Below are 27,067 nucleotides of genomic sequence, written 5' to 3'. Positions count from 1 at the left end.
CGCTTCCTGCACTACGGCAGCCGGAACGGACAAAGCCGCTCCGCTGCAGCGAGGACGACTTGGGTGGATTTCATTGATTTAATATAATCTATTAATTGTTATTTGAGTTGCGCATTTTAAGGCATAATTTAAAACCTACTACTGGAAGCACCAATAAATGAAGAGGAACCACTATCTGGCAGGGGGACGCATTTCGACATGACACCGGTCCCCATGTGCTTTTAGAGTTTGTTGTTGTTCCCGACTAATTAGCGGTTGTATTTGTTTGCTTCTTGTTAACCTATTTTTGTGCCATTGCTTATAATGAGCTCGGACACAAAAGGAACACAGGATGAAGACTGTCTGTTTCTTGAACAGGTCCTGGATAAGCTTTATGACTTAGGTAAGTGCGGCTAGCTGACTGGCTAGCTTTAGCATCCTGCTAACTGTTAAAAAGCTAATTCAACACTGTTCTTGTTGATGTTCTTAATGATACAGGTGATGCATCCGCATCAAGAAAGAAGCTAAAATCTCAAAAGAGGAAAAAACGGCCAAGGTCTGATGGAGAAGAGGACGGAGTTCCCACAGATGGCGATGTCTGCAGTGACACTAAAGACTGTAGAGCAGATTATGATAGTGCACCAGAACACCAGCAGCAGCAGCAGCAACAACCAGAGCCAAGAGGTAGGCAGCATCGAGCTCCCATCAGAGCTGATTCTTCTTGTTGCTGTAATGGTTCAGCTCCTCATCATTTACCTCAGGTCCAACCCTGCCAGTGAACCAGGTGGAGGTTGTGAGGTTTCAGGACCCCAGGAAGAAACCGAAGACAAAGCAGACGCCAACTCTTGACAAAGTACCTGTAAGTCTGTGTCTCTTCAGCTGATCCATCCATTTGTTTATGTTGTGGTCAAAACCCATTAGTTTAACTTTCTTCTCTGTTGTTTCTGGGTCTGTGCTGCTCTCGGTTCAAGGCCATTCAGGTAACGGAGAAGAAGCAAAATGACCGGTTGGACGAACCCAACTTGGAAAAGGTGACACGTTTTATCACAACTTGTGTTAGACTGACGCACCAGACAAGGGTTTCACAGCTAATCTCACTAAACTACATATTCACATCAGGCTCGTTTAGAGGTCCATCGGTTTGGAATCACGGGTTATAAGAAGGAGGAGCAGCGTGTGTTTGAACAGGACAGAGCGATCATGCTGGGAGCCAAAGTAAGGATTAAACATTAGTGCTGCACATCTTTTAATGACATCACACTAATAATATGTCTTCTCTGTAATGCTGGAGCAAAGTCAAGTCACCAAACTTCACTAATTATTCTGTTTATTGAAGCCTCCTAAGAAGAGCTATGTCAACTACAAGGTGCTGCAGGCGCAGATTAAGGAGAAGAAGCGGAAATCAAAGGAGGTTCACATGGTAAGACTTCAGTCAGGCTCACAAGTCATCCAGGTGGCTGGTTTTAAAAACTAATTCAAAGACTAATTCTTCTTTTCTCTACAACCCTGCTCTGTAGGACTCGAAGAAGAAGAAGAAGACAGGGAACAGTGAAAGGTATTTTTTTTTTTTTACCTCTGAAGGTCTTGTAAACTCATTAGATTAGTAGTTTAAACTTGTGTCTGCCTGTGCTCCCATCAACTTCAGAGACAAGAAGAAGAAGGTGTCATCGGGTTCTGGTTCAGCCCCGTCGGGTCACTTAGGCCACTTCAAAGGTGGCATGCTGGTCCTCAGCTCCAAAGAGATCCAAATGATCAAAGGCAACAAATGAGGCAACTAGGCAATCACTGCAGGACCTTTGGCACGAAAACAAAAGCAAGAGCACCAACTCCTTACTGGTGAATCACAGGGCAGTGTTACTGGTGGCACCCCGCTGAATGAAATCCATCAAGAAACTGAACTTCCACTTCAGGATCTTGGTAAACAAAACCCAGAGACGCTGAGATCTCATACTTCATCACAGTTTATTTATTTTCTTTTTATAAATTACCCAAAAAGACATTTGTGTTTCTCATGTTTTAAACTGCAAAGGTTTTAAAATGAAGTTACAATGCATATTTCTGATATACAAACCATGGAGTCATACAAAACATTTACACTGGCCGGGAGGGATGGGATCATAACAGGACAGATGGAGCGGGGGAGGTCTTATATAAAACAATGTACACACATTAAAGTCCTGGCATGAAGTGTTCATGAAGGCAAATACATGTAAACACTTTAAATGGAACATGAGAAAGTAGAACAATCTGACTAGTGCAGACTGTTTTCCCTTTTAAATCATAAATTGCTTCCTGGAGCTGAAAAGTGACGTTCTGCATGTAAACATTAACAAACACAAGCATCCGAACATCTGTTTGAAGAGGAAAACTTAAATATCAACGTGCAGCGCTGATGACAACACGACCTGTGATCTGGCAGTGAGCGTCTGGGTGAGGTCACAAATTCTCACACCATTTTCTTGAAGCAGCATATTTTTCTGTTACTCATACAGTGTTTAAATGAAATGCAGCGCTCATCACACATCAGCTGTAACTGAATCTGTTGAATAATTTTTGTAACGCATTCATCTGTTTGTGAACAAACAGAAGAGGGCAAAGACAAGTATGTAAATTAACACGTTTTCATAATTATAGAGTGGTTAAATAAAGAGTACTGTTTCACCTGCTGCTAAACACAGGATCAGTGACATGCGTTTATCTCAGCACCGTATCGTTAAGTCACATTCATGAGTGGATCATCGTGGGGTAAAGGACATGCCGTACAATATCACGTCTACACAGGATTGACTACAGTGTCATTCACCTTCAGTATTTCCATGTTTGCCACATAAAGTGTTGTTGGATGTAGATTTTAACAGATTTCCTTCCAAGTGCCTCCTCGCCGTCCAGTCACGCTTTGACAAGCGGACGTGACCTCAACGCATCCAGACTTTTAGGGGAGGAAAGGGCCGTTCCCCCAGTTATGTAACAGATGCCTGCCTTTGCCTGTGGGCTCAGACTCTATTTGTGGCTACAGCAAAGTCGCCCTCGGGGCAGGTTCTTCCTCTGAGGTGGGAGCAGGGTCACAGTACAGCAGCCAGAGAGCTTCACGTGAATCGAGCGTAGCCCTTAGGTGGGAGCTGGCAGTCAAAACTATTTAAAACCCGCAGGCAGATAAATGTTGAGTTTCTGGGTCAAAGAAACTGACTACGGCCTGGATTTTACACCCATGCAGGATTGTGGTCAAAAGTGGAAAAGGTGCTAAATACGAGTTTGCTGCCATATAAATCTGATTTGAGCCACATATCTACCAATAATGCCTTCAGTCATACAGTATGCAGTCGTTTTGTGTCCCTGATTAAATGTCAGGTAATAGCAGATGATTAAAAATAAAACAAGTGACGTAACACTTCCGCAATTAAAGGTTCCGAAGCGTAACAGGGTTAAAGGATCCTGTTGTTAACGCCATCGACCAGCAGGGGGCGCGCCGAGTTAGTTTGCCGTCACTCACAGCAGACAAGAGCACACTCTATTTACAGTACAGCTTCAGATATTTTGTAAACTTGGTTCATAATTATTCCATGCTCGTTAGCACGCGTCATAAACACTCACATCAGTATTTACAGCTGTGGGACCTCCATTCACACGTATCCCTTGTATGGCAGGTATGACTTCTTTAGCACACACACACTCTGTAATTACAGGAAATATAAATATATTAATATTGTAATAAAATCCAGGAGTAAATACCTTTAAATTGATTTCAAAATCAACTCCTCCTTTTCTGCTGCATTACATGATGACATATACACATGGACAAACCCCAAGGTTCACTGGAGCTGGGGTCTGTTAAAACATCTTGCTGTGTAGCCGTAGTCACAGTGGTGTGGTTGGAGTCGGATCTACCGTCCTGTCCAGGCTGAGACGTGTAGCAGCAAATGTTTACCTGACCGGACTTTCAACATTATTTTCAGTACAACCAGTCCAAGGTGGGGGTTTTCAACCGCGCCTCGCTTTTGACAGTCTGGTGTGAAATAGTAATTCTAGTAGCTATTGGTCTTAAAACAAAGTAAAAGGATGATTTGGCTTGTATTGAAGAATCTTCCAATAATCTTAAATAGTCTGAAATTCTACATGTCTACATGTTTAGGAAGGTTCCAGTCTGCAGCTCCGACTTTTCCTTGAATATATTCAGCCACATTGTTGCACAGAGCTGAGATGAAAAGCCTGATGCCACTTTCATCTCTGAAGGAAGCCAGAGCCATCTGCCGGTTGGTGTTTTAGCACCGCTACACCTCAATAATTAACACGTCCGGGTCGTGTTTTAAGCTGCAGAGGAGCGAAAGCAGTTCCCCCTGTGCTTTCTGTAATTTATACTAACTGGCTTCTGGCTGTGGCTCCAAATTTAACATATGATGGAGATATGAGTGGTTTGTCTTTCAAATGAGTGTTTCTAAATTGTCTCTTAAACCACTTAATCTTACTGAAAAATGAAACAGAGTCAAGGTTTATCCTTTGGGACTCAGCGCCACTAAACCACGCCTCAGTGTCACCTCAATGAGAACGAGCTGGTCACCAGGACAGGAGTGGACTAAAGATGGCTGTCACCGTCCTGTCCACGGATAAGAAATGAGGGAAAAAACTGAGGAGGCAGAAGCTGCTGGAGTCACAGCTGGGATAAAAGTGTGCAGGGAAAGTTTAGCCTTTAAATATTTCATGAGCAAAACAACCTGCAAACGCTCTCCTCATCCAGCTTCAGCTTCCAAGCAGTAAACACCTGAGAGCGAAGCGCAGCATCACTAATCACTGCTCAGTCATCCCTCTCTCACGTCGTCCGCCTCCTACAAACGCAGCGCTGCTGCAGACTTTCAAAGATGGCGCTGGAATTTACTAATCAGTCTGCATGACTTCAGAACAGATGTTGTCGTCCCGTTGTTGTTTTCATTTAGATAAGTTTGGCCTCGGGCAACGAAGAGCTTTTTCAGGCAGGAACAACGAAGATGGATTAAAAAGTTGAAGTTCACACATAGAAAGAAAGTAGGGCAATCCACAGTGACATCCACACATATTGTATTTATAACCAATACGAACTCAGGTCGATTCCCTCGTCCCAAGCGATGTTTCAGGGCCTCACGTCAGCTGGGTTCAAAGTAAAGGGTCGCTGAGCGGTGTCCCAGGTCCACGTGGGAGCGAACCGAGGCTGCATATGACACTGGTGGCGTGAACTCAGCTCCTACTGCTTGATAGTCTTTGGCACCTCCAGACCCGTCAGCAAGGTCACCTGTAGAGACGGACACGAGGGAGAGGAGCAGAGGTTGTGAGTTCCTCCACAGCCTCCTCATCACCAGCCGGCTCTTAAAAGAAGCAAGTTTAGCCTAATTCATACAACTGCTAACACAAACCCCAGATGCAACTTTAATTCTCAGTAGACGGACTAATTACTGCTTAAAGAAACTCTGGGCCTAAGTTTGCATCAGGGTGGTTGTGTGTTAGTGGTTATGTCAGAGAAGAACCATCAGGAATAACAGTGAGGAGCATTTCTCCTTAAGCTAATTCAGCTCAGTTGGAACTTGTTAAAGAGTTTAGGTCAAGAGCAGTGAATCCAAATGGTCTCAATATCCTTTTAACTGATATTAAACAAGGAATCCTCAGTTTTGAGAGATTGGAATCAGTAAATGTTTGATTTGAGAAAAAAACAATTAATCATTCATCAAAGCTGAGTTTGATTAGTTTTCTGTCAACAAGTAAATAATTAAGGAAGTAATTATTTTATTGCTTTTTCGGGAGCTGTGACTCTTAAATGTAGGTTAAATGCTGATTTTGAACTTTTCCCTTTGGATACTGGCGTCACCGTCAGAGGAGATCCCAGTGTTTTCACCCATAACACTGACCTGTACGTTCCTGTTGAGGCTCACAGCCGGAACAAACACCCCGTCCAGGTTCTCGAAGGCAGTCGGCCCGTGCTGCTTCTTGTTGATGTAGAACGTCAGAGCGTGTTTGCTCAGGTCCAGCAGGACGCCGACGGTGGAGCCCTTGGCGATGCCCCCCTCTGCCCTGCACACACGCCAGCCAACAAACGGATCAGTGTCTGGATTCAGAGCAACAGCAGAGAAGCTGCTCTAACTCCACTCAAGTCTCTGCTCACATTAAAGAATCTCACTCTTTCTTTACCTGCATTCATCACTGGTGTCGTATAGCGACGTATGAGGCAAGTTAAAACAGACACAAGGAGGTGACGAGCTCAGGAAATGGAAGAAATGAATATTCTGCGTTTCTCTGGTGAATAAATGTTTAATGAGCATTGGATGAGTTGGTGCAGGATAATAAAGGCCTCCTCCTCGTGTGTTTGTGAGCTGATACTCTCTGAGCCCCGGGGGTCTCAGTCGCTGCATACACGTCGTTAGGCTGCGTGTTACTGTAGAAAACATGGATGACTGGAACAAGAGCGTCTGTCCCCGTGCAATAATAAACGTTTGCAGGACTCATTTATTAGTTGATGCGCAGATTGTTCGTGCTTCACGTGAATGACCCACCTGTTGGTGTGGGAGTTGTTGTGCATGAACCACGAGCGGTTGTTGTCCACATACATGGCCCAGGCCTTGTCGTCCTTCCCCAGCATCATGTCTTTCATGGTGTTGATCCTTGCCACGCCGAACGCGGGGTCTGGATGGTTGTCATAGCGATCGATGCTGACCTCCCAGTAATGGATGCCCTTATAGCAAGACCAGGCGCAGTACATTATGGTGGAGACCGTGTCTAAATACAAGGGCCGTCACCTTTAACCTGTCATCTCATAACAAATCCTGTGTTCACCTTGGAGAAAGCAGCCGTTCCCAGCACCACGCGGTCGTCATAGCTGTTACACGTCACCGTCTGGTTTTCATTAGACAAAACAATGTCCCGGTGAGCTGAGGAGGGGTCAAAGGTGAACCAGGCCACTGCAAAATATACAAATATAGAACAAAAGAAAAAAGAGACCTTAAAACATGTTACATTAATCTTTACAAATGTTCCCTTTGTCACACACACACACACACACACACACACACACACACACACACACACACACACACACACACACACACACACACACACACACACACACACACACTACCATCGGAGGTCTTGAGCATGACTGTCTTGCTGTACGGTCCCACGCCGATGGTGTTGTAGGCTTTCACCCTGGCATTGTAGGAGCTGTTGAAGTGCAGGCCGTCCACGGTGCACACCGACTCCTTCCCTACATACACCTCCTAGAAAAAACGCACACAACGCACTCACACACAGCTCAGCTACTGTGGACTCTGCATGGCGTTAGTGTGGGTAGAGCTGTGGTACCGACCCTGTATTGACCTCCATTCCCATCGTCCAGCTCCAGGATGAAGCCCTCGATGGGGTTCCCAGGGGGTGCAATCACCCTCCAGGCCAGGGTGGCACTGTTGTCCCTGGTGCAGGACTTCTCCAGCTGCAGGAGAGGAGCCGCCGGCACCGAGGGTCCGCACTCCACTGTGAGAGGAGATGAAGGGATGGTGACGTTTTTAATTTGGGGATTGGGGAAGTCAGGATGGAGCAAAGAGGAGGGTGATCATCGTCAAACAAGCTAACGAGCCAGTTAAAGTCCAGGGTCACGCAACAGCATAGAAAACAGGTAGTGCTTTAACGAGGTCGTGTGAGGGCAGCGCACCCACAGCTCAGTCACAGCAGCAGGTGAGAGCATCTGTTTAGAGTCAGAACCTCTGAAGTGACAGACGCTCTGATGAAACTGCTTCGAATCAGGCAAAACAACAGGAAGAAAAATCACAACATCTCAACTTGTGCTGGTAAAATACACATACATCCAATAAGGAGGTCAACACACACAAATCACACACAATGTGGCCACAGAACTAGTCAGCGTAGGTCTCTGTCTGTATCTGTTGGCATGTGTCTGATCTTTCAAAATAAAAGATGAGCAACCATCACAAACAGGATAATACAGGGTGTCAGGATTATTCATCCTGTCATCAGTAGCAATAGTTCAGCTCACTCTTCCCAGCATTTGTAGCCAAAGCAGTTCTTTGATTCGTGCATAACCAACATTTATGGACGTCTGTGTCTTTTCTCAATATCTGGATGTGATCCCTATAACATGTGCATCACCGTATTATTGGTGTTTAAATCAGCTCAGGACTAATTAGGTGAATATAGCACACAGCATCATCTCTTGATGCTTATTGAAGACGTGTGAGTGAAATCCAAACCACAGTTTAAAGATTGGTATCGGAGACAAAGAAGTTCTTCAGGCTACGATTGGGATAGTTTGTGTCCCCGGGTCCAGTGAAGGCAGAATTACTACATAGAGGTGCTGGGAAACAAATACCATGCAGAGGAGGTTTCAGACAGAGTGGCTGTGAGGGGAACCGGGACTGAGGGAGGAGGAAAGACTGACAGAATAAATGCAAGGGAGGAATACAGAGGTTTACTTTGAAAAGCAGAGTCTCTGAAATACCTCCTGGGCTCTCTGTCTCCATCTCAGCCTCACCACTGTCTGCTGCTGGCATTTGTTTCACTGATGCATTCTCCCGCGCCTCTGGAAGTGTGATGTCGGTTTAGGGGTTTTAATACAAGCACGAGCACGACGGCACCATAAAGCAGCCGGCACCGGCAGGAGGACCGGTGGAGGAATGGAGACAGATTCAATCAGATCCACGATAATGGTCCAAAAATCAATGAAGCAGTGAAGCGCGAGTCGCGTCTGAGCAGGTCCAGGCATGTTCCAAGCATGATTAATGAATTCATGGCATAACTTTACATATAGATTAGACCATCACATGATCATAACCCACCCTGTTAAACCGATCTAACAGTATTAACACAGTGACAGCAGCCTCACATGCTGCGTAGCCCACCTTTGCCCTGGCAGAAGTCCAGCTGCAGGATGGTCTGCAGCAGCGAGTCGGTGCTCAGCGTGAGGTCGAACTCGGGGCCGACCTTGGGCTCCAGGGCGCCTTTCACCCACTGGTCCTGAGACGAGGCAACGCGCTTTATCAGGGCGTCTGAGATCTGTGAAGGCAGAAGAGGCACGTGAAGCGAGACGCTGTATCCTCCTATCGCACGGAGCTCCTCTGTTCTGGGATCTGTTTCATCCAAAGCTTCAGCACATTGTGTTTGACAAGTGGAATAAAGTGTGCAATAGAGCAGTTCAAATATTTAAGGATACGACTTAGGCCCTTCATCTGCTGGTGGGAGCCTCAGGAAAAAAACAAGTTAAATCACTTTCAGCTGCAAAACAAATGTTCCATCTTTTTTCAAGGCGAAATACGAGACGAAAACTTCAAAATTCAGCCCTGAGCATTAAAACACCGACTGCTTCATTTGTCAAATTAGCTGAATGTAAAAAAGGAAAGCTGCACTTAGCATCTACCTTTAAATTTATTAAAGCCTTTGGTTAGGATTTAGGGATCAGCTCCAATAAATTAAAATAAATACACAATATAAAATATTCAGTGGAAATAGAAGCTAGTTGATGAGTGTGTGTCTTAGGACTGTGAGTCCACGTCATCTCAGCAGGGAACAAGAGAAACACAGGAAGGTGGAAGGAGCTCGCATTCGTCCTTTATTAGTTCGACCCAACAAACAAGAATCAATAAGTATTGATGAGCTTGTGAGCTACTGATAACTGAACGTGTCAGGGGAACTAAACACAGATCAGCTGCAGAGTGTGTGTGTGTGTGTGTGTGTGTGTGTGTGTGTGTGTGTGTGTGTGTGTGTGTGTGTGTGTGTGTGTGTGTGTGTGTGTGTGTGTGTTTGGGGTCAGGTACCTGCAGGAATCCACTTGGATCATTCTCCTTAAGGACCTCCAGGCAGTACTCCATCATGCCGGTGGTCTGACGTAGCTTCATGGTGCAGTGGGTGATCTGGTCCCGCACCACCTGACACCGGGAAATGGAGAATTTGAAACCTATTGATCTCCCAACACAGTCTTTACTGGCTGAACTCTGAGCAGGAGCACAATCACATTTGGACAAGTGTCATTTGAGGCTAATTAAAACTCAGTGAACTGTTTCCAACCTACATCAGACTTCTGTTTACTGTCAGTAATGGCTGCACCGCGTCTCAGCTGATGAGCGATCTTTAATAACCTGCTCTGGTGACACTGAGGCATCTTTATAATGTGCATAATATCCTGTGCATGTTTGTGCACGTGGCAGATGCACCAGCTTTCTAAAGGTCGAGCTGGAGATTAAAGATAATCTGAATTCATGAGATCTACCATTAACCAGTGGTCGTCTAAATGAATCAGAGATAATTAGATGGTGTTCTGCTAATTAGTCTGCTTGTTTTTTGTTATTTAGCCGTCAGATGGTGTCTAAACTGAAACGACAACCATGTAAAATGGACAGAAAAAAATCCAAACAACCTGTGTGTGTTCAAAAGGTCAGAGTCAAAGAGTAATCTTTGGTATTAATAGATTTCTATGTCTGACACATTTGTTAGTGTCTTTTTATGCTTGTTATTTATTATAATACTCTGATGTCTGAGCTCCAAAGGTCTATTTATCATCATTATTTTATTTAAATTAATTTAATTTATTTAAAACATAACAACCCAGAGTCTTACACGACTTTAATACTGCCGAAATTCATTTATATCAAAATATGCAGACAGACTCTCAAATTTTATGCCAAGATAAAATTTGCTTTTCAGTTCACGTCGGCAAATCCCCGCTCTTATCTCCTGTGTAAACATCATGAAGTATGAAGCGTGAAGCCTGAGCAAATCTCTGATTTATTTCAATTTCCCTCCGTCCCTCTGAGACGAGCCGTCGGCTGCGGCAGGACGGGCTCAGGGGCTTTCCTCCAGTCCTCCACATGCATCTTAAATGAATCAGAGGGTGTGAATATTGAAACGAGTTAACGCAAGCCCATACACGAAGGATGAACGTGTCCATCAGCACCTCCAAAACATTTGCAGTTAGAGCTGGAACAGTTTCTGGGGTAATTGTCCTTTGGAGGAGAATAACGTGGAACAGAAAACGACTACAAGACTATAACGACACGTCATTTCTAGCCCCAGACTTAAATATGTTGCTTTTAAAGGATTAAGATTTGGCTTGTTTCAGAAATATCTCCTTTCTGAGTGTTTTCACTTTCGTGTCTATTCGCAGACATCTGAAGAAAAACAGATTAAAAGGCTTGGACAGTAAGTGCTTTTGAAAAAAGGAGAAGGCAAAGGGCAGAAGTGTGAGGATCCGCTGAATCCTCTAATAAATAAAATGGGCTTTTGCAGAGGCCTCATGTGTATTTACCTCCAGGTCTGACTGCTGTGTGCAGATGAAAGGTGCAGGAGAAGCTGCACTTAGAGCTGTGGTGTGAAGATCTACAGTTATGCCTCTGAACGCGTGGACTGACAGAGACAGAGAGCATCCAGTCTCAGTTTGATCTGTGTCCAGCTCAGCATTATGTAAAACGAGGCCAAACATTCAGGTCATTGCTCGTCTGTTACCATTTGTCTCTCCATCAGTTAATTATCGTGTTTATTTACATATTGGTGTAAAGATCATCTACACTGCACTGTCTTCCTCTTGTCCCTGTTTCCCCTCGGCCTCCAGCTCGTTGCCCTCTGGCTGAAGCTCAAAGCCCGGCCGGCAGATAATGACGGCAGCTGTCCTTGGGGCCTCCATCCAAATGCCCCCCCTCCCACCACCTCCATCCAACACCCCCCCTCCATCCAACCCTCCCACCGCCTCCATCCGCCAGACGGTCAGTCGGTCACTGGGCACGTTGACGCAGGGCAGGCATCCATGTGACGCACCAGCGCTGAGAGGAGCCACAGCAGTGGATTCACACACAGAAACAACTCAACAGAAATAATTCGATTTAGAAGCTGCGACCTGAATATTTCCAGAATCAAAGCCCTTGAAGAATCTTTTGCTAATCATCCTCTTACTGTAAGCAGGTTAGAACATGAACTGGTGACTGCTTGTTTTCTCACATGAAGGGTTTCTATTGTGTGTTTAATCTTCGGCTCCACTCACATATTTTAATAATGCATTTGACAGATACAGAATTTTCCAGCACAAGTCAGAATAAATGAACAAAATGAGGAACTAAATCTGATAAACACTGTTCAGTTGTATGCAGCTTGAAGTCTTTCTTATTCAGTGACATAAATATTTAATGTTAAAGTTAAACTCAAACTATTAGATGCTTTATAGAACTGATCAGTTCCACTGGAAATAAGTGATTGATTCCCAGCACAGACTCCCCCTGCGGACCGGGCTCACCTTCAGCTTGTACTCCTTCTCCTTGGTGACCTTGGTGAGCAGCTTGGCTTTCTGCCGGGTCAGCGCCTCGATCAGAGCGTCACACTGCGCCACCAGGCAGGCTTCGAACTCCACGCCGCTCTCCTGAGGCGCCACCACAAACACAAACAGCAGCGTGAACACGAGGAGGCGCCAGGCAAACGCAGGCATCACGTCCGGAGGTGCTACACGAGCCGGGTTCCAGCGGTTTCGCTGCAAACGCTCACACGGACTGGAACCCGTCTGCTGCTGTGTGCCTCATTTAGCAGCACAGAGCAGTAAACTGTTGGCTGTGACTCATATGCTAATTCAGCTCTTCTATTTTTGTCAGCTCCACACAAACATTAGTATAAAGTGGTAAATATTTAAATAGGCTGCGAAAGAAAACACGCTGTACAGCACATTCACCATCCGCTTGTACAACTGCCATCATCTCCATGTTTGCCTCACCATTCAAATACACGCTGCACATAACAGTACAGTGTACATACACCACTGTACTGTACAAACACACTGGTCGGATCATTCACATTACTGCAGAGCTCTGAGTGGAACAGTGACCAGTAGCTTAATGATGCTTGAGCAGAAACAGGTCATTAGAGCTGCTTTCAGGTCACAGGCACCTGAGGACAGGATGCAGAATCACGGGGAGATGACAGTGGCCTATGCACCTGCAGGGTCTGAGGCTGGCAGGAAGCAGAGCAGAAGGCCGAGGTCTGGGTCTGAGGTCAGGGAGGGTCAGGAGAACTGGTGGGGACACTGGGGAAAGGCCTCAGACAGTACAGACGTCCAGTCAAGCCAGTAGTGGATGTCTGCCGTAGACTTGACTCCATCGCGCCCACGTGTGTCTCTCTTCACCCACACATCTCTTTGTTCGCTGACTTTCTTGTGTTGTCATGCCCTAAATTCAAGCCTCTTTACTTTGCACGTGCCCCTTAACGCCTGCTTGCATTGGACACAGATATGACGATGAGGGGGTGTGTGTGGGGCATCGGTGGATTTACCTTCACATTCACATTGTGAAGAGTCCAAATATTTGTCTGTGACTGATTTATTTGCAGCTTATTGCCCATTACCAGCTGTTTCCTCAAAGCACAATTTATTCATGCTGAGAGACACGAATACATGCACCTCCGTAGCTGCAAGGAAGTGATCAGACACGATTATTGGTTCTGGGATAATCTTGCACAAACAGACATCTGTGCTCATGGAAAGCCAGAGAGAATCCGGTGGAAAACATAAATCCTCATATCTTTGACGTCCTGGAGCAGCTGAGTGATTGTGAGGTTCCTACGCGTCCCTGCAGCCGACAGGCTTCCTCCTGGAGCTAAAGGGTCACCGTGGGCTGCTCAGGTGGCTGCTGCCGGGTTGGGGGTGTGTAAATATGCTTAAAACACTAAACGCCTTACCTGTATCTGCTGCAGCATGTTTTTGAGCTGAACCAGGAACTCCTTGGCATCTTTAGCCTTGTCCGACACGCCGTTCAGAGCCTGGGAGAGCTGGCACTGCAGACACAGGCAGAAACACACAATTAAGGCATCTACTGATGAGTCATAAATGTATTTCATACAATAGCATTTTGTGCATTCAACCACAGGATGGAGGCTGCTTGGTTATGTGATCATTTAATCCTACAGACTATTGTCCTGGATGCTCAGATTACGTGTGATCCCAGCCTAGAACAAACTCACTGGGACCTCGCGTGCTTAGATTCTGAATTGTCTTAAATAAAAGGGATTAACTTCATAATCTAGTTTATGTTCTGATCTTGACTGGACTATGAACATTCGGGTCAGGTTCAGCAAACGTACACATTTTCTAAACAAACTACTTGTACAGTAAATCATTCTATCATCTAACTGTTTAAACGGGGGAAGCACAGACATTGACAGGCAGTTTATATGCAGCATATTGTGGGTCTGCAGCTGCCGCCATGCACACAAACATGCAAACACAGGGTAATTAACATATTTAACATTCAATTCAACTGGAATGTGACGGCACTGTGGGTAAAACGAGTAAAACCCTCCTTTTAATAACAGTGTAAAAAAATTACACGTGTCCAAATGAATTAATAACTGATGAGGAGGTAACAAATGTGAATTATTTTCAATATTGTGTGTAAACATTGTGGAGGAACCAACCCGGACTCTGGATTGAGCACAGATGGTCTTTAGAACAGTGACGATACAGACAAGACAAACAAAGAGAAGCCTCCCATCCATTTTACTAATCATGAGGTGGATTACATAGTCAAACCAGTTTAAACACACTTCAGGAAGACATGTGTGTGTGTGTGTGTCAGTCAGTGTTAAATTAGAATAGACAGGACAAAGGAAACGCACACTGTTACACACACGCCAAGCTGTGATGAATCTGTGCTGGTGCTGCACCCACATTCTCCACCTGCTTCCCATTTTCTGGATGGTGGTCGTAGGAGAACACACACACACACACACACACACACACACACACACACACACACACACACACACACACACACACACACACACACACACACACACACACACACACACACACTGCCAGAATGTGATAAGGAGGGGGAGGTTCTCCCTCTATTCATGTAGAAATCATAAATAATAGTCGCATTCACTACATGGAGCAGAAGTCAGAAGGTCGGTGATCCTGTTATTCTTCACATGTCAGCACTAATAACGTGAGTTTATGAGGATTATAAAAAGCTTGTCCTTTGAGAACGTGCTTAAAAGAAAATAAAAGCTAAGAATAGACAACAATCACAAGCCTGTTATCATTTAGTGAGACGTGAATGGTCTCAAATATAAAACTAAATCAATGTAATGTGCTTTCCTTTAGCTGGATGAAATGTTTGCATTGTTTTGCCTCTGCATTGAGCTTTATTACTTATGTTCATAATATGTCAAACAATGCTGCAGAATATTTTCTAATGGTTAAAGTAAATTATATTATTTATTTTTCCCTTGTGCATACAGTACCAGCCCTTGGTCATATGCAAAGCACATCTGCCATCATACAGTACTGTGCACTGCATGTATAATCTGCTCCCTGCATTAAACCCTCCACCCCCACCTCACCCCACCACACCACACACGCTGATCCTGTCTCTGTCCAGCCCTCGTTCATGCATGTTCCATCGCCAGTCAGGAGGAGGGACGTGAAGAGGTCATGGATCACAAATCAAGCCTGCGCCTGTGTGGAGTTTCTCACTGCTCCTCACCCAGAGGCCATCTGGCTCAGCAAGCTGTGTGTGTGTGTGTGTGTGTGTGTGTCTCCATGCCAAGATGCTAACGAGGGGATGATGGATGTGCCATACGAGGCCGTCCTGGCGCATCCCCTCCCCTCATTTGTCCAGTCTTTGTTCATTTGTCTGCAGCTCTGCTCTTCGGGTCAAAGTCCTGAACCACATCCACCCTCCTGCTGGTTTCCCGCTGTCTCATTTATTACTTAGTGGAAAACGTTTTTTTTTTTAATTTTCTGGTAATTTATTGATTTGTTAACTAGCAGGTTCTTCTTCAGCAGCCGCCCAGCGTGCAGATAAACACAAAGAACCAGTAAGTAAACCTATAAGCAACAGACGATGACGATCACAGCATCCAAAGACAAAATCACAGGCTTATTTTATCCACTTCATTTGAGTTAAACCTTCAGTGGCACCAATATATGTTTATCAGTAGCTTGACATAGAAGCTCTGGTATTTGTCTCCCTATTCATCAGTTCTGGAGATTTCATAAATTGTGGTTTCTAGTTTGTTCTAATGTCACGTGAAATAGAAGACGTTGTGGAGACACTTTAACCCATTCACGTTTGTAACAGGGTTTATTTGCAGACTCAGCATATACAGCAGTAATCTACATATTTATCATTCTGTGACTACAAATATCAAACACTGAACGTTTTGCTTCATATGCAACATTTCCTGTAGTAGATCTCTGCTATGTAGGGTTCAAATTTGCTGCTACATTAGTTTTTATCATCTGAAAATGCCTACACATGCAAAATAATGCTATCAAATTTCATGGTCCTTCTGTTGTTTCTTTATGTTCAACTTGTGCACAAAAAAATACAAATAAAATCAACATTTATTTAAAGGCTTTCAGGCACAGGTTAATAAAACATCTATTCATGCCGAGCCTGAACGCACCAACACGAAGCCCAGGTCTAAATTTGGCCACAGTCACGATGCATCAGCCCACAGCAAACCTCAGCAGAAATGTGCACACCAGCGCAGAAAAGTGACAAGTCTGCCCTGCAGGGAACGCGCCAGCGTTTGAGGAAACAGTCAAGAGATTTGGAACAATTAGGAAACTCCCTTGAACTTGGAGAGAATTGAAAGCGACAAATATCAAGACACAAGAAGAAGCGGAATTCATCTGTGTGCGGATCAGCACACCTGCAGAACAGAGCCAGACATTCTGAAATCCAATTTCTTCTTCCTTTGTTTCTTTTGTTCTCCTCCCCTTGACCTTTTCCATCCTTTTATTGCTCCTTCTAACCGGAGTGTCATTTTTCTTTTTCCTCCTGTCAGCACTCCTCTCACAGACAAGTGCTATTATCTCATCATCCTATTACAGGAGTAACGAAGGACAATTTATTCAGGCGGTGGCGTCGTCCGTTCAGGCTCGACTGTGCTGTTTCACCGATATGTTTCAGACATCTGAGAACAGGGAAGCGCCAGCTTCAGAGCTTCGCAATTAAGCTGAGGTGGTCTGTGCATCACTAAAGTCAGTAAGTAAACTATAAATTATGCTGCTGCATCAAAACGAGGGCCAAGCTGATAGTTCTAATGTTTGGCTGCCAGTCGCAGTAATGCTGGATGGTGATGTCGACCTTGTGGAAATGATCCTCAGGGGACATTCAGACAAGCAGGAGACGAGTCTGAGCCTCTTATTTACCGCCCCGCCGCCCATTTTATTACTCCTCATTTGCACTTAGAAGCATTATGTTGCCTCACGTCTCCATTTTCATGACCTCCATCACTAGATGTGTATCCAAATGCACCCAAGACGCACAAACACATACCATGAAACGTGACGAGCTGCAGCCTGAGAGCTGGCGGCAGCTTTGCTACAACTACAGCCAGTTCCTGATATATTTCAGAGGATGCAGCCGCCTCCACAATCAACAACTCTGTGCGTCACGGTTCACACTCACTTCTGAGCTGGATGTCAACCGCTTACGCAACACTGGTGCGTAAAGATGTTTTTTTAATGTATTAATAGTTGTATGACTTTGAGAAAGGTCTGCCCCGGTGTGTTTAAAGTGGGAAAACACAGAAATAGCTCACACGTGCTTCAAAGGATAGTAAAAAAATCCCAGAAAGCACAAAATCACAGTGCTTTAGTTGTACTTTAGCAGAACAATCAGTCTTTCCCACCCTCAGTCTAGTCAGACAGCTGTGGTACAGTATTAGTGGTTCACATCTGGTGAAGGTCAAAACCAATTTCCTCCCCTTCCTCCTCTCATGCACCATCGCTCAGCCTCACAGACCTGCACTGCACGGCCACTGAAGGCTGCTACACAACAGCAAACTGACGCGTAAAAGCTTCCGTGTTGTCGCAGCACCAACTCAGCTCAGGCACGAGTCAATAAATGGGAGCCAGTGTTATGTTTAACCCTGTGAAAGTTGAGAACACAGAATATTTACCCTCTGCAGTACCACATGTGACTACTGTACATTTAGCTTCCAGACTGCTGGCTCCAACCCAGGGAAGAACACATGGAGCAGAAATGATGCTTCACGCACAGCAGGAGGTGCTTTATGAACCTATTTAAACATCTATATGTAACAAACAGCATAAATATTTATAGCTCTGGTTAGTGCCTGAGTACTGTATGTTCAGTGAAGCTGCATGAAAAGGAGATGTTTGCTTCATCTACTTCATCCCCATGAGTCAGCATCTATAACACATGAAGCCTGAAAATGAGTGACATTAACAACTGCATCATTCTGTTACATTAGTAAAATGTAACATTTTACGCCAACATTTACTTCAGTTGTCCATAAATCTACTGCTTTTCTTTCACACACATCCAGACACTGTCACATCAACCCCACAGAACCCCAGTTCTCTCCAGTCGCCTTCAGCTGTGCAGCGTACACAGCGTATACAGGGATCAGCGGCTGCAGCCCAAGCTGCCTGATTAACAGGAAAGACAATGCATCACGTGGGTTTCACTCGCTGGGTTTCACTCGCTGGGTTTCACTCGCTGGGTTTTACTCGCTGGGTTTTACTCGCTGGGTTTTACTCGCTGGGTTTTACTCGCTGGGTTTTACTCCATGGGTTTCACTCCATGGGTTTCACTCCATTGGTTTCACTCCATTGGTTTCACTCCATAGGTTTCACTCCATGGGTGAGCCTCTGAGCAAAAAATGCAAAGGCATGAAAAGCGCTGCAGAGCAGAGAACAGTCCCTCTAATCAATAATTGATCGGGGCGTCTTCTGTTTTAATAAGAACAGAAGAAAGGTAGATGGCCCAGGGCGTAATGATGATTAAACGAGTGTAGATTTACAGACGGTCACTGGGTCCTGTACATTTATCTGATGTAACTACTCCTACACTGTGACCCTGCGACTCGGAGGCTGAGAAATGCTCATCTAAGCATTATGATCTGCTGTTTAACTTAGTGGACATCCTAATGAATGAGTGGCTGCTTGTAACCATGGTAACGACAGCCCACTGCTCTACTACCGTACGTCCACTGTGTTCCCATTGGTCTGGCACCAGCGCTCACGTTGTCGCTGAAAATAGATCACACGCGGCGCGTTGTGAGTTAACTACAGTAACAGACACGGCCCGAGTCCTTTCCTGCAGAGGAGCAGTGTAGTAACGTGCATTAACCTACATTCAGTGCACTGGTCCAGCAGGAGGAATCCTGGTGGGGGGGGGCAGAGAAGTAAATCAGTCCCTGTGAACATGACCACTTATTCATCATTCGACCAGTCTGACCGAAATATGGCCCCGTTCTAAAATGAGTTTGGGTGATTTGCTGCTAAACTGCACGGATTTAGGGATAAGAATTAGGATTAGGATGAGATTTCATCCAACACCCACATACTCTAAGCTTTTTAAAACAACATCTGCCTGTCTGTGTGTGAGAAGGGACGACCCTCAATTAGGAATGAGCCATCTTATTCATTTATCCATCCACTGGCCCATTCTGTTGGTGTGAGTCGTGTAGCTGAGCTCACAGTACGTCAGTAATGTGACTTATAATGTAAACCAATGGGCTCTCTGCACTGCTCTGTGTGACTCTGGGCCCGAGGTGAGAGGCGAGTAAAGCTGACCCGTCATGGTCGGCGAGCTGCCATTTGGAATGAGGTTACTGAGCCACGGCCAGCCGCTACAGTCGGCTTAAATTACCTCAGCTCCAGCGTGTCTCACAGATGAAAGCTTCTACTTTAGCTGATAAAACTATCGTAATTTCATGTAAAATGGCCTAAGGCACTGGATTCGATTTCAAAGGACATATTAGATCTTTGATAGAAGACTCGGACTGCAGTGGGAAGGTGTGTCCAGTGTTTCCTGTGGTCCTGGCTAACTTAGCTATAGCTCACCCTCCCATCCTCATCAACCACATAACCCAAATTAGATGCACTAAAAACTCCCAGACAATAATATTTTAGAACAGTGTCACTATATGTTTTCCGTCCACATCGAAGCTCCGAGAAGATAAAGAGGCTGCATCAGACATCACAACAAACGGGCGACAGGCGGCTCAGATAGCGGCGCACTTGTCAAAATGTTTTGTCACAGTCCCAGCGGAGGAGAAACAAGCCCGACAAAGTGTTTACTCTTAATATTAAATGATGTAACGCTGTGGAAACAAAGCAGTTTATATCCTGCAGCCTCCCTCACCCAGGAATGTTAACAGTACGAGATAGAAATTAAAAGACTAACACACACACGAATAACTGAAAATCCTTAAAGAGCCCTGAAAAAGACGAGCAATCCATCACCTGAATGTCCAGATACCACTGAGCCCAAAGCTGGACGCAAAATGACTCGCAAGGCTCTGGAAATGCGTCATGTTTAACCAGTTTCACCCACACACAGCCTTCCGGCTTTATTTACGACGAAACTGAAATTCACATATGAAACAATAACAGAATTAAGCACAAGAATCGTGTACTGAAGGACGTGGAAGTGGATGGTGCAAACGCAGATCTAAAAACACCAGGAGAAGCAGTGATGCTTAGGTGGAGATGCTGCTTTAAGTGGACAGAGCTGGGACACGCGCTCACACACGTTAAAGCATGTGTGTGTGTGTGTGTGGGGGGGGGGCGCTTTAAATAGACAGTGTGTTTTCTGCTTGAGTGATCGGAGGAAACTGGATCACTGTGTCTTCCTCTGTCTTCCCTCAGCAGAAGTTCATCCGCTCCACGTCTGCTTATTGTCTGTTTCTGCTGCATATTCACTGATTTACGTGTAACACATTATGCAAATGTTGTCTCTTGACGTCTTCCAGCATTTATAACATCGTCAAATGGAGGATTTGTAAAGCACAAACGCACAAATACACACGTATGCTCTCAAATGCGCAAATGATGGCAGGAAAATGAATAATTCGCAGTGGAGAGTCCAACCTCCACGCAGCTGCTTCATGTTCAGTCCCTGAGGAATGGGACAGAGGACTGGGGTTTGTTCAGACCTCAGGAGACAGTGTTACTCACAGTCTGTCACAACCACATCACACACATGCGCTAACATCCCTGTCAGGCCTTTACATTAAAAGCAGACTTCACCAGCTTTCATTTTTCCAGCTATAGTCCTAGTTTTGAGGACTACATGTATATAAATAGTATTAAACATTCTACTATCTTCCCTGAATTTAAATATCTTTCATCATTTCATTTTCGAATGGAGTCAGTGGACAAGACAACAATCGCTGTGGCTTAACCATGATCACCAAATTCACTGATTAATTGTTTCAGGGTCCCTCAACCTTTCAGATCAGGTCCACTGCCCCAAACCATCCAACATTTGGTCATTTGTGAGAAACATTCCTTTGATGCACACAAACAGCACATGCAGAAGTAGGAGGATGCTAAGAGGATGAAGCTAAACCCAGTGAAAGAAAAAGGAAGAAGCACTCCCCGCCAAATTAAAAGACAGCTATGGCGTATTGATCTCATTGACTGACACTTAAAACAATCAACAGCCATTTCAGTGGCGCAAGAGAAACACGTGACGATGAAGTGCAGAGAAAAAGTCAACTGGTCATGGATTCTGTGTAACAAGGAGGACAGCGTATTAACTAAGTGGCACCCATCTCCTATTCATACGCTGCTCATTACTTCTCAACGCCCTCCCACTCACGTAGTCTGATGAGATTTTCACGGTCCATTTATGGGACAGGATGAAAGAGGGAAGGATGGAGGATCCGTGGAATGAGGGGTGTGGGTAAATAACAAGCATAACACACATAAAGGGAGGAAGTGAATGATGGGCATGAGAAAAGAAGGTAAAAGAGGACGTTATCATGGATAAATGATGACTGAAATGACTGGAGGCTTCAAATCATACACACACGGAGGAGACCAGCAGAGAGATTAGTTCCAATGACCCACTTAGCAGGAGACAGACAAAAACGCCTTTTAAATCACACTCATAAAATGAGTGAAGATGATAATGACAATGACCTTATGAAAATGCTTAATGCACAGACAAAGCAGGCTGATTACAGTGTAGCTCCATATAAAATCATCACTTCATCCAGAATCCATGTGTCACGTCAATATCTATTGTTGCATGACGTCCCAAACACTGGGTCCTCTGCACTGAAGTCCATTTGTGTGTTTTTGATGTGAAATGTAAAATATAAGTATTACATATTTTTCTATTAAAGTTATTTAAAGATTCCACATAAACTTTTCCAGATGGAGGCGAGAATCTTTATATACTCTACTACTAACAGTTAGTGCATCCTGCTTCTGGGGTCTTTTTGACAAAGTCAAAGCATGTCTTTAAAAGAGACAGAGAGAGATTTGGATTTTTCTACATTTTCATCCACTTAATTGAAGACAGACATGTCCACCTTTTAAATGTTAACAGGAAAGTCAGGTCACGCTGTGAACGGAGGAGCGTGAACTTGAACTGACCCCAGCTCTGGAGCAGGCTTACCATTTAAATTAATGAAAGAGTCATTAGCAAATGTGATGAATCACAAATCATCCTTCAATGAAAGCGGTGGGAGGTTTTTGGCAGCCAGGGCCATTGTCAAGCAGGAATTTGGGCATCGACAACAATGTTATCACCAGGGTTTTGCCAAATTGTGTGTAGTCTAGTATTCTAGTGGGTTTAGTGTAGCAGGTTGTGTCACACACGCAGGTTTGTGTACACACACACACACACACACACACACACACCACCTCTCTCTCACACAGTATGTAACTCCCTATCAGATAGAAATAAGTGGCCACATAATAAACAATGCGTGTATACAGCAGCTACGGTTTATGGTTCAGTCAACAGAGACATGCAGTTATCTCACCCTGTATGAAGGTAATGGCAGCTCTCTTGTCTGTCCTGGTTCTGAAGTGCTCAGTTACCACGTCCGAGATTTTCCCACCGCCCTTTATTTCCTCCTGCAGAACCGAGTCAGTGTATGTTTTGTCTGACACGTCCGACCTGTCCACGTGTTACTAAGATGCGTTCGTTTCCTTTCAAACGGTTAAATTGGCTCAATACAATGCAGCTAAACAACCACTAGCATGTAGCGCTAGTAGCTAGTCTCTGACTTAGGTTTCCTCAAATGCCTTCCTTTAACGTATTGCTAAAGTGATAGTTTAGTAAAATATTTTTTAACGTGATTAGTATAATTTTATAATTGTAAATATCAACTTCGCCACTGTATGTACTTGCTCGTGATGAAGATGCTAATGCTAACGACGTAAACTAGCTACAGGTGACGGTGATACGATGCTATGATTGGATGTGACTGTGGTACAGAATGACGTCACCATTCTGTTAATCAAACATACATTATTATCCGCGATTACAATTTTAACAGCTACTAAATGAATTTTATAATTCAGTGATGTTTGCTAGAATCCTACATTTTGGGTGAATTCTTTCTCGAAAGTGAAAGTTTTTCATTGAAATTCCAGAGATGGTCGACTCGCTCATGTGAAAGAGTTTTCTCCCTTGGTTGCTCGTATTACTGGTTCATGACATGACGTGAACACATCATTCTGCTACAGCGGGTCTGGTGAGCTCCCCTCACTGCGTCTAAATCCTGATGTATTGCTACTTGTTTTGAATTTTGCTCAGATCCAGTTAATGTTGACCAGAGTCTCATCACTATCACACTTCACACAGCTCCCACTGGAGTCACACGCACCCCAGCTGCTTTCATATTTTCATATTTGCTTTGATGCTGACAGCAATCTCCCACAGGCTGATATGAGTGGAGTTCACCTGAAGTGAAGACATCATGAGCCCAGACACCCAGAAACTGTTTATATCCAGCATTCATCTTCCTGTTCTCAGCTGCCTGAGGAACAACACTGACCTCCAGCACGATTCACATCACACACATACAGAAATGGGCTAGCAACACATGAAATAGCCCAGCACTGCCATGACTCATGTAGAACACACACACACACACACACACACACACACACACACACACACACACACACACACACACATAGAGTTTAACTCCTACAATAATTCTCATAATAGGCCAACACCTGAATTATGCTGAATCACAAAGAGTTCTCAACACAGATTGCTGTGAGTAGAAATTGCACTATGCTCTACCTTAAGTTATTTGTACATAAATTAAACAAAATGTATAAACGGACATGCCATAGACTAAACAGTTTAAAATGATCATGATGATTTTCTCATCGGAATATTTGAATGGCCTGAAGCCATTGACGGTGATTGTGTGTGGGTGAGTCACATAAGTCCTATTCAGCTCATTAGGTTCAACAGTAGCCTAATTATTATGGCTACTATCAATATAATTATAGCTTTGAAGGGATTTAGGTCTGTAAGAGCCTAATTTAGCTACTATCAACACAATTAGGCTTCTAAACGCCTGTTGTGTCGTGTGAGTGTGTGTGTGACTCACTTTGTGTTGCTTCCACATGACGGCCAGCGGTTTGACGTCGTGGTTGGCGTGTTTCCTCTCCTCCAGACACTTCACGCACACCGGCGTCTTGCAGCTGCAGCAGTACATGCTGAAGTTCTCCGCTTCGTGATCGATGCAGGTGGCCGGTTTCCGGGCGGTGGCGGGCGGCTGCTGCCCGCCGCTGCCGCCGCCGCCGCCGCCGCCGCCGCCGCTTCCTCCTCCGCTCGACGCGCCTCCTCCTGCCGCCTGGCTCGGCGGCGGCACCAGGCGGTGCTTGGCCAGCGGACCGCGCGACGGGTGACACCGCTGCTGACACGCGTTGCAGTAGAAGACGTCGCACTGCTCGCACATCACCGACGCGTCCACCGGGTTGCGGTCGCACAGCTGGCACTTCGGCGCGGTGGAGGAGGAGGACGCGGGCGCGGACGCGGAGGCGGCGCGGTTCTGCTGGTACCGCGCCACGATGGACTCCAGAAGCCGGTTCCGAGAGAAGCCCCGGAGCCCCCGCTCGTCCAGGGAAACGCTCCGGTGGCACAGCGGGCAGGTGAGCGAGCAGTGTCGGTGCGGGTTCGCCGGCGGAAACACCCGCACTCCGTTGGGAGACTTGAGCTGGCACGGCGTGTAGGAGCCGTAGCCGCTGTCCGTCTCGCTGTACAGGCTCATCTTGTCCATGTCCAGGTAGTCGTAGTCAGAGCTGCCCGAGGCTCGGCTCTGCACCGGGGTCTCCCCGTCCGGGGTCTGGACGGTGATGTTCCGAGCGCAGGCCAGGCAGACATTGTGGGAGCACGGCAGCAGGATGGGGTCCTTGAACAGAGAACCGCACACGGGACATTTTAACTCTTCCTCCATCGCTCCCGTCTGTTTCGCTGGACCGGAGGGAGAAGCTGTTTCAATGAAAACACTTCAGCACCGACTGACGCGGACAGCTCCCTGCGCCGCTGTGCGCAGGCGCGCGCGTAGGGCGGGGATCATGGGATATGTGGTTTGAAGCAATCCATCTGGTTCGTCCAAGGTGTCGCCAGGGCGCCTCCTCCTCCTCCATACGAAAAAAGTTGTTCAATTTAAAAAGATAGATGTTTGCAGAGGAGGGAGAGAGAGAAGCCTCAGGGCGAGGCCTCGGCCACAATATGTCCCTAATTTATCATTCAGTCCATTCATCCACTACCTGTCTCTCAGTGACTAACTCAACCCATTTGTCCTTTTATCTGTCAGTAAGAGAAAACTCTCATCCTACTCAGACAAAGAGTTGCTGAGCTGGTGAAGACAAAGCTGATTGTCAGTCATCGTGTCGATACTAATGTGATAATAATCATCTGTTTAATTGCCTCATTTGTTGTGCTTGTCAGTCAGACAGAAGTGTTACACAGCAGGAAAACATGAGAAAAACATAATAAATGCTTCTTTATGGATCATAGAGGCATTGATAACGGATGGGAGAACATCAGAAGTCTGCTTGTGTTTGACTTTGACCCTGTGTGTTGGTTAAACAATTAATTACCCAGGTCGTCCCTCAGGGAAGGAGCTCATCCATGTATTATCATTAACATCTCATTATGTGCAATTCAGCTGTGTTTTATGCTCCCCCCACATACAACATGAGTCCCTTTGAGTGTTAAATACATGGATATATATTGTGCCGGATCAGCAATAAACGCCAATTGTCAGATGACCGTTCAGGGTCAGTGACCTCTACTGAGATGCACTTTTGCTAATGAAGAAGTGTAACTAGCCTCCATTCCTCACATGACGTAGTTACTGTGTGTTCCTACGCTGACTGAATGAATTGCTCTGGAATAAAGCCCTGCGCTTCTCCTGCGAGGATAAGCTGATAATTTCACCCAAGGCTTTCCTCGAGCCCTGGATCACATCAGAGATTATAATGAGATGGGCTGTGAAGCAGCGAGAACAATCATGTGAATCATGAACGCGGTCTAAAAATATCTGCATCTGCCACGACGGCACATCAGGCCCATCGCTCCTGGAAAACCTTTTATACAGAGGGAGAATGACTTCATGTAGCAGTAATGCAGATCACGCTGGCTTTACTGGTGTCTGCTGCAGGAACAACTCTGGACTAATGTCCTGTGGGAATAACTATAAGGCAGAGTTGTCATGTGAATGATTGAGCTCTTAAAAATGATCAAAACTGAATTTCAATCCCATTTTAGCAATAAACAAATAGCAAAAACCATAGAAGCAGTTTTATTTCAGCTACAAAATTGTGGTAGAACTTAAATATTACTAGTTATATTTCATTATCCTCTCTATCCACAAGAGGGCAATAACCTTCACATGGTTTGGGTTCATTTAAAATAATTATGTCATTATGGTTGTTTACAGACAACAGAGTAGTGACAATTAACAGACACCTACTTGTAATGAAAAAATTGTTAAGTTCATCAGTGTTTGGGGCTGTGTTACACATTAGCAAAAAGTTGTGAGATGTGAAAAATCAAAAGTGAAGCTCATCCATAAACAATAGGATGTTTTGCCCTTGAATTCCGCGTCAGCCGTCTTTTGTCACAGCAGGTGCTTCGACATAGCAGGTGCTATTAATAACAGTAACAATGTCTGCACGCGGAGGGGAGCCAGTTAACAGACTTGGTGTTTAGATCAATCCTCACTGGAATTGTCTTGTTGTTACTAATTACATTTTTCATTTTCCTGCTGTGCAAAATTAAAATGTCTACTGCGAAAAGCACAAATAGAAGGTCTTTATTTAGAACAATGAAAAGGAGTCACT

General features: G+C 45.1%; 2 protein-coding genes across 3 annotated transcripts; one reads left to right on the top strand and one right to left on the bottom strand.

Moving 5' to 3' along the window:
• The first annotated feature begins 37 nt into the window (after positions 1 to 37).
• c24h1orf131 (chromosome 24 C1orf131 homolog) lies at positions 38 to 1,978 on the top strand. The gene is made up of 8 exons (XM_029140432.3): positions 38 to 382; positions 478 to 663; positions 741 to 838; positions 951 to 1,010; positions 1,099 to 1,194; positions 1,316 to 1,399; positions 1,497 to 1,534; positions 1,625 to 1,978. Exons 1-8 carry the CDS (start codon positions 304 to 306, stop codon positions 1,746 to 1,748), a joined length of 765 nt encoding a protein of 254 aa, XP_028996265.1. The 5' UTR covers positions 38 to 303; the 3' UTR covers positions 1,749 to 1,978.
• LOC114849224 (tripartite motif-containing protein 67) lies at positions 1,923 to 25,846 on the bottom strand. Of its 2 annotated transcripts, XM_029140427.3 has the most exons (12): positions 24,325 to 25,846; positions 13,651 to 13,746; positions 12,224 to 12,346; positions 9,759 to 9,869; positions 8,847 to 9,000; positions 8,447 to 8,527; positions 7,301 to 7,464; positions 7,073 to 7,211; positions 6,772 to 6,896; positions 6,492 to 6,670; positions 5,850 to 6,012; positions 1,923 to 5,239 (listed from the first exon to the last, which is right to left on the bottom strand). In XM_029140427.3, the coding sequence occupies exons 1-12, from the start codon at positions 25,171 to 25,173 to the stop codon at positions 5,192 to 5,194; spliced, it is 2,232 nt and encodes a 743-aa protein (XP_028996260.1). In that variant the 5' UTR covers positions 25,174 to 25,846; the 3' UTR covers positions 1,923 to 5,191. The 2 variants fall into 2 exon arrangements, with proteins under 2 accessions (XP_028996260.1, XP_028996261.1); XM_029140428.3 differs by lacking the exon at positions 8,447 to 8,527 and having other exon boundaries at positions 24,325 to 25,844.
• Between the last annotated feature and the right edge of the window lie 1,221 nt (positions 25,847 to 27,067).

The sequence above is a fragment of the Betta splendens genome, chromosome 24, assembly GCF_900634795.4.
Source record: "Betta splendens chromosome 24, fBetSpl5.4, whole genome shotgun sequence".
Taxonomy (NCBI): domain Eukaryota; kingdom Metazoa; phylum Chordata; class Actinopteri; order Anabantiformes; family Osphronemidae; genus Betta; species Betta splendens.
Note: the sequence above shows the minus strand (reverse complement) of the source record. Positions and strands in the feature narration are given on the sequence as shown.

Excerpts from the sequence above, each read along its gene's own strand:
- c24h1orf131 (XM_029140432.3), top strand. The coding sequence starts at position 304 with ATGAGCTCGGACACAAAAGGAACACAGGATGAAGACTGTCTGTTTCTT. Across the intron at positions 664-740 it reads GCAACAACCAGAGCCAAGAG|GTCCAACCCTGCCAGTGAAC; the intron begins GTAGGCAGCATC and ends CATTTACCTCAG. Across the intron at positions 1,400-1,496 it reads AATCAAAGGAGGTTCACATG|GACTCGAAGAAGAAGAAGAA; the intron begins GTAAGACTTCAG and ends CCTGCTCTGTAG.
- LOC114849224 (XM_029140427.3), bottom strand. The coding sequence starts at position 25,173 with ATGGAGGAAGAGTTAAAATGTCCCGTGTGCGGTTCTCTGTTCAAGGAC. Across the intron at positions 13,747-24,324 it reads TCATGTGGAAGCAACACAAA|TGCCAGCTCTCCCAGGCTCT; the intron begins GTGAGTCACACA and ends CTGTGTCTGCAG. Across the intron at positions 5,240-5,849 it reads GCCTCAACAGGAACGTACAG|GTGACCTTGCTGACGGGTCT; the intron begins GTCAGTGTTATG and ends CCGTCTCTACAG.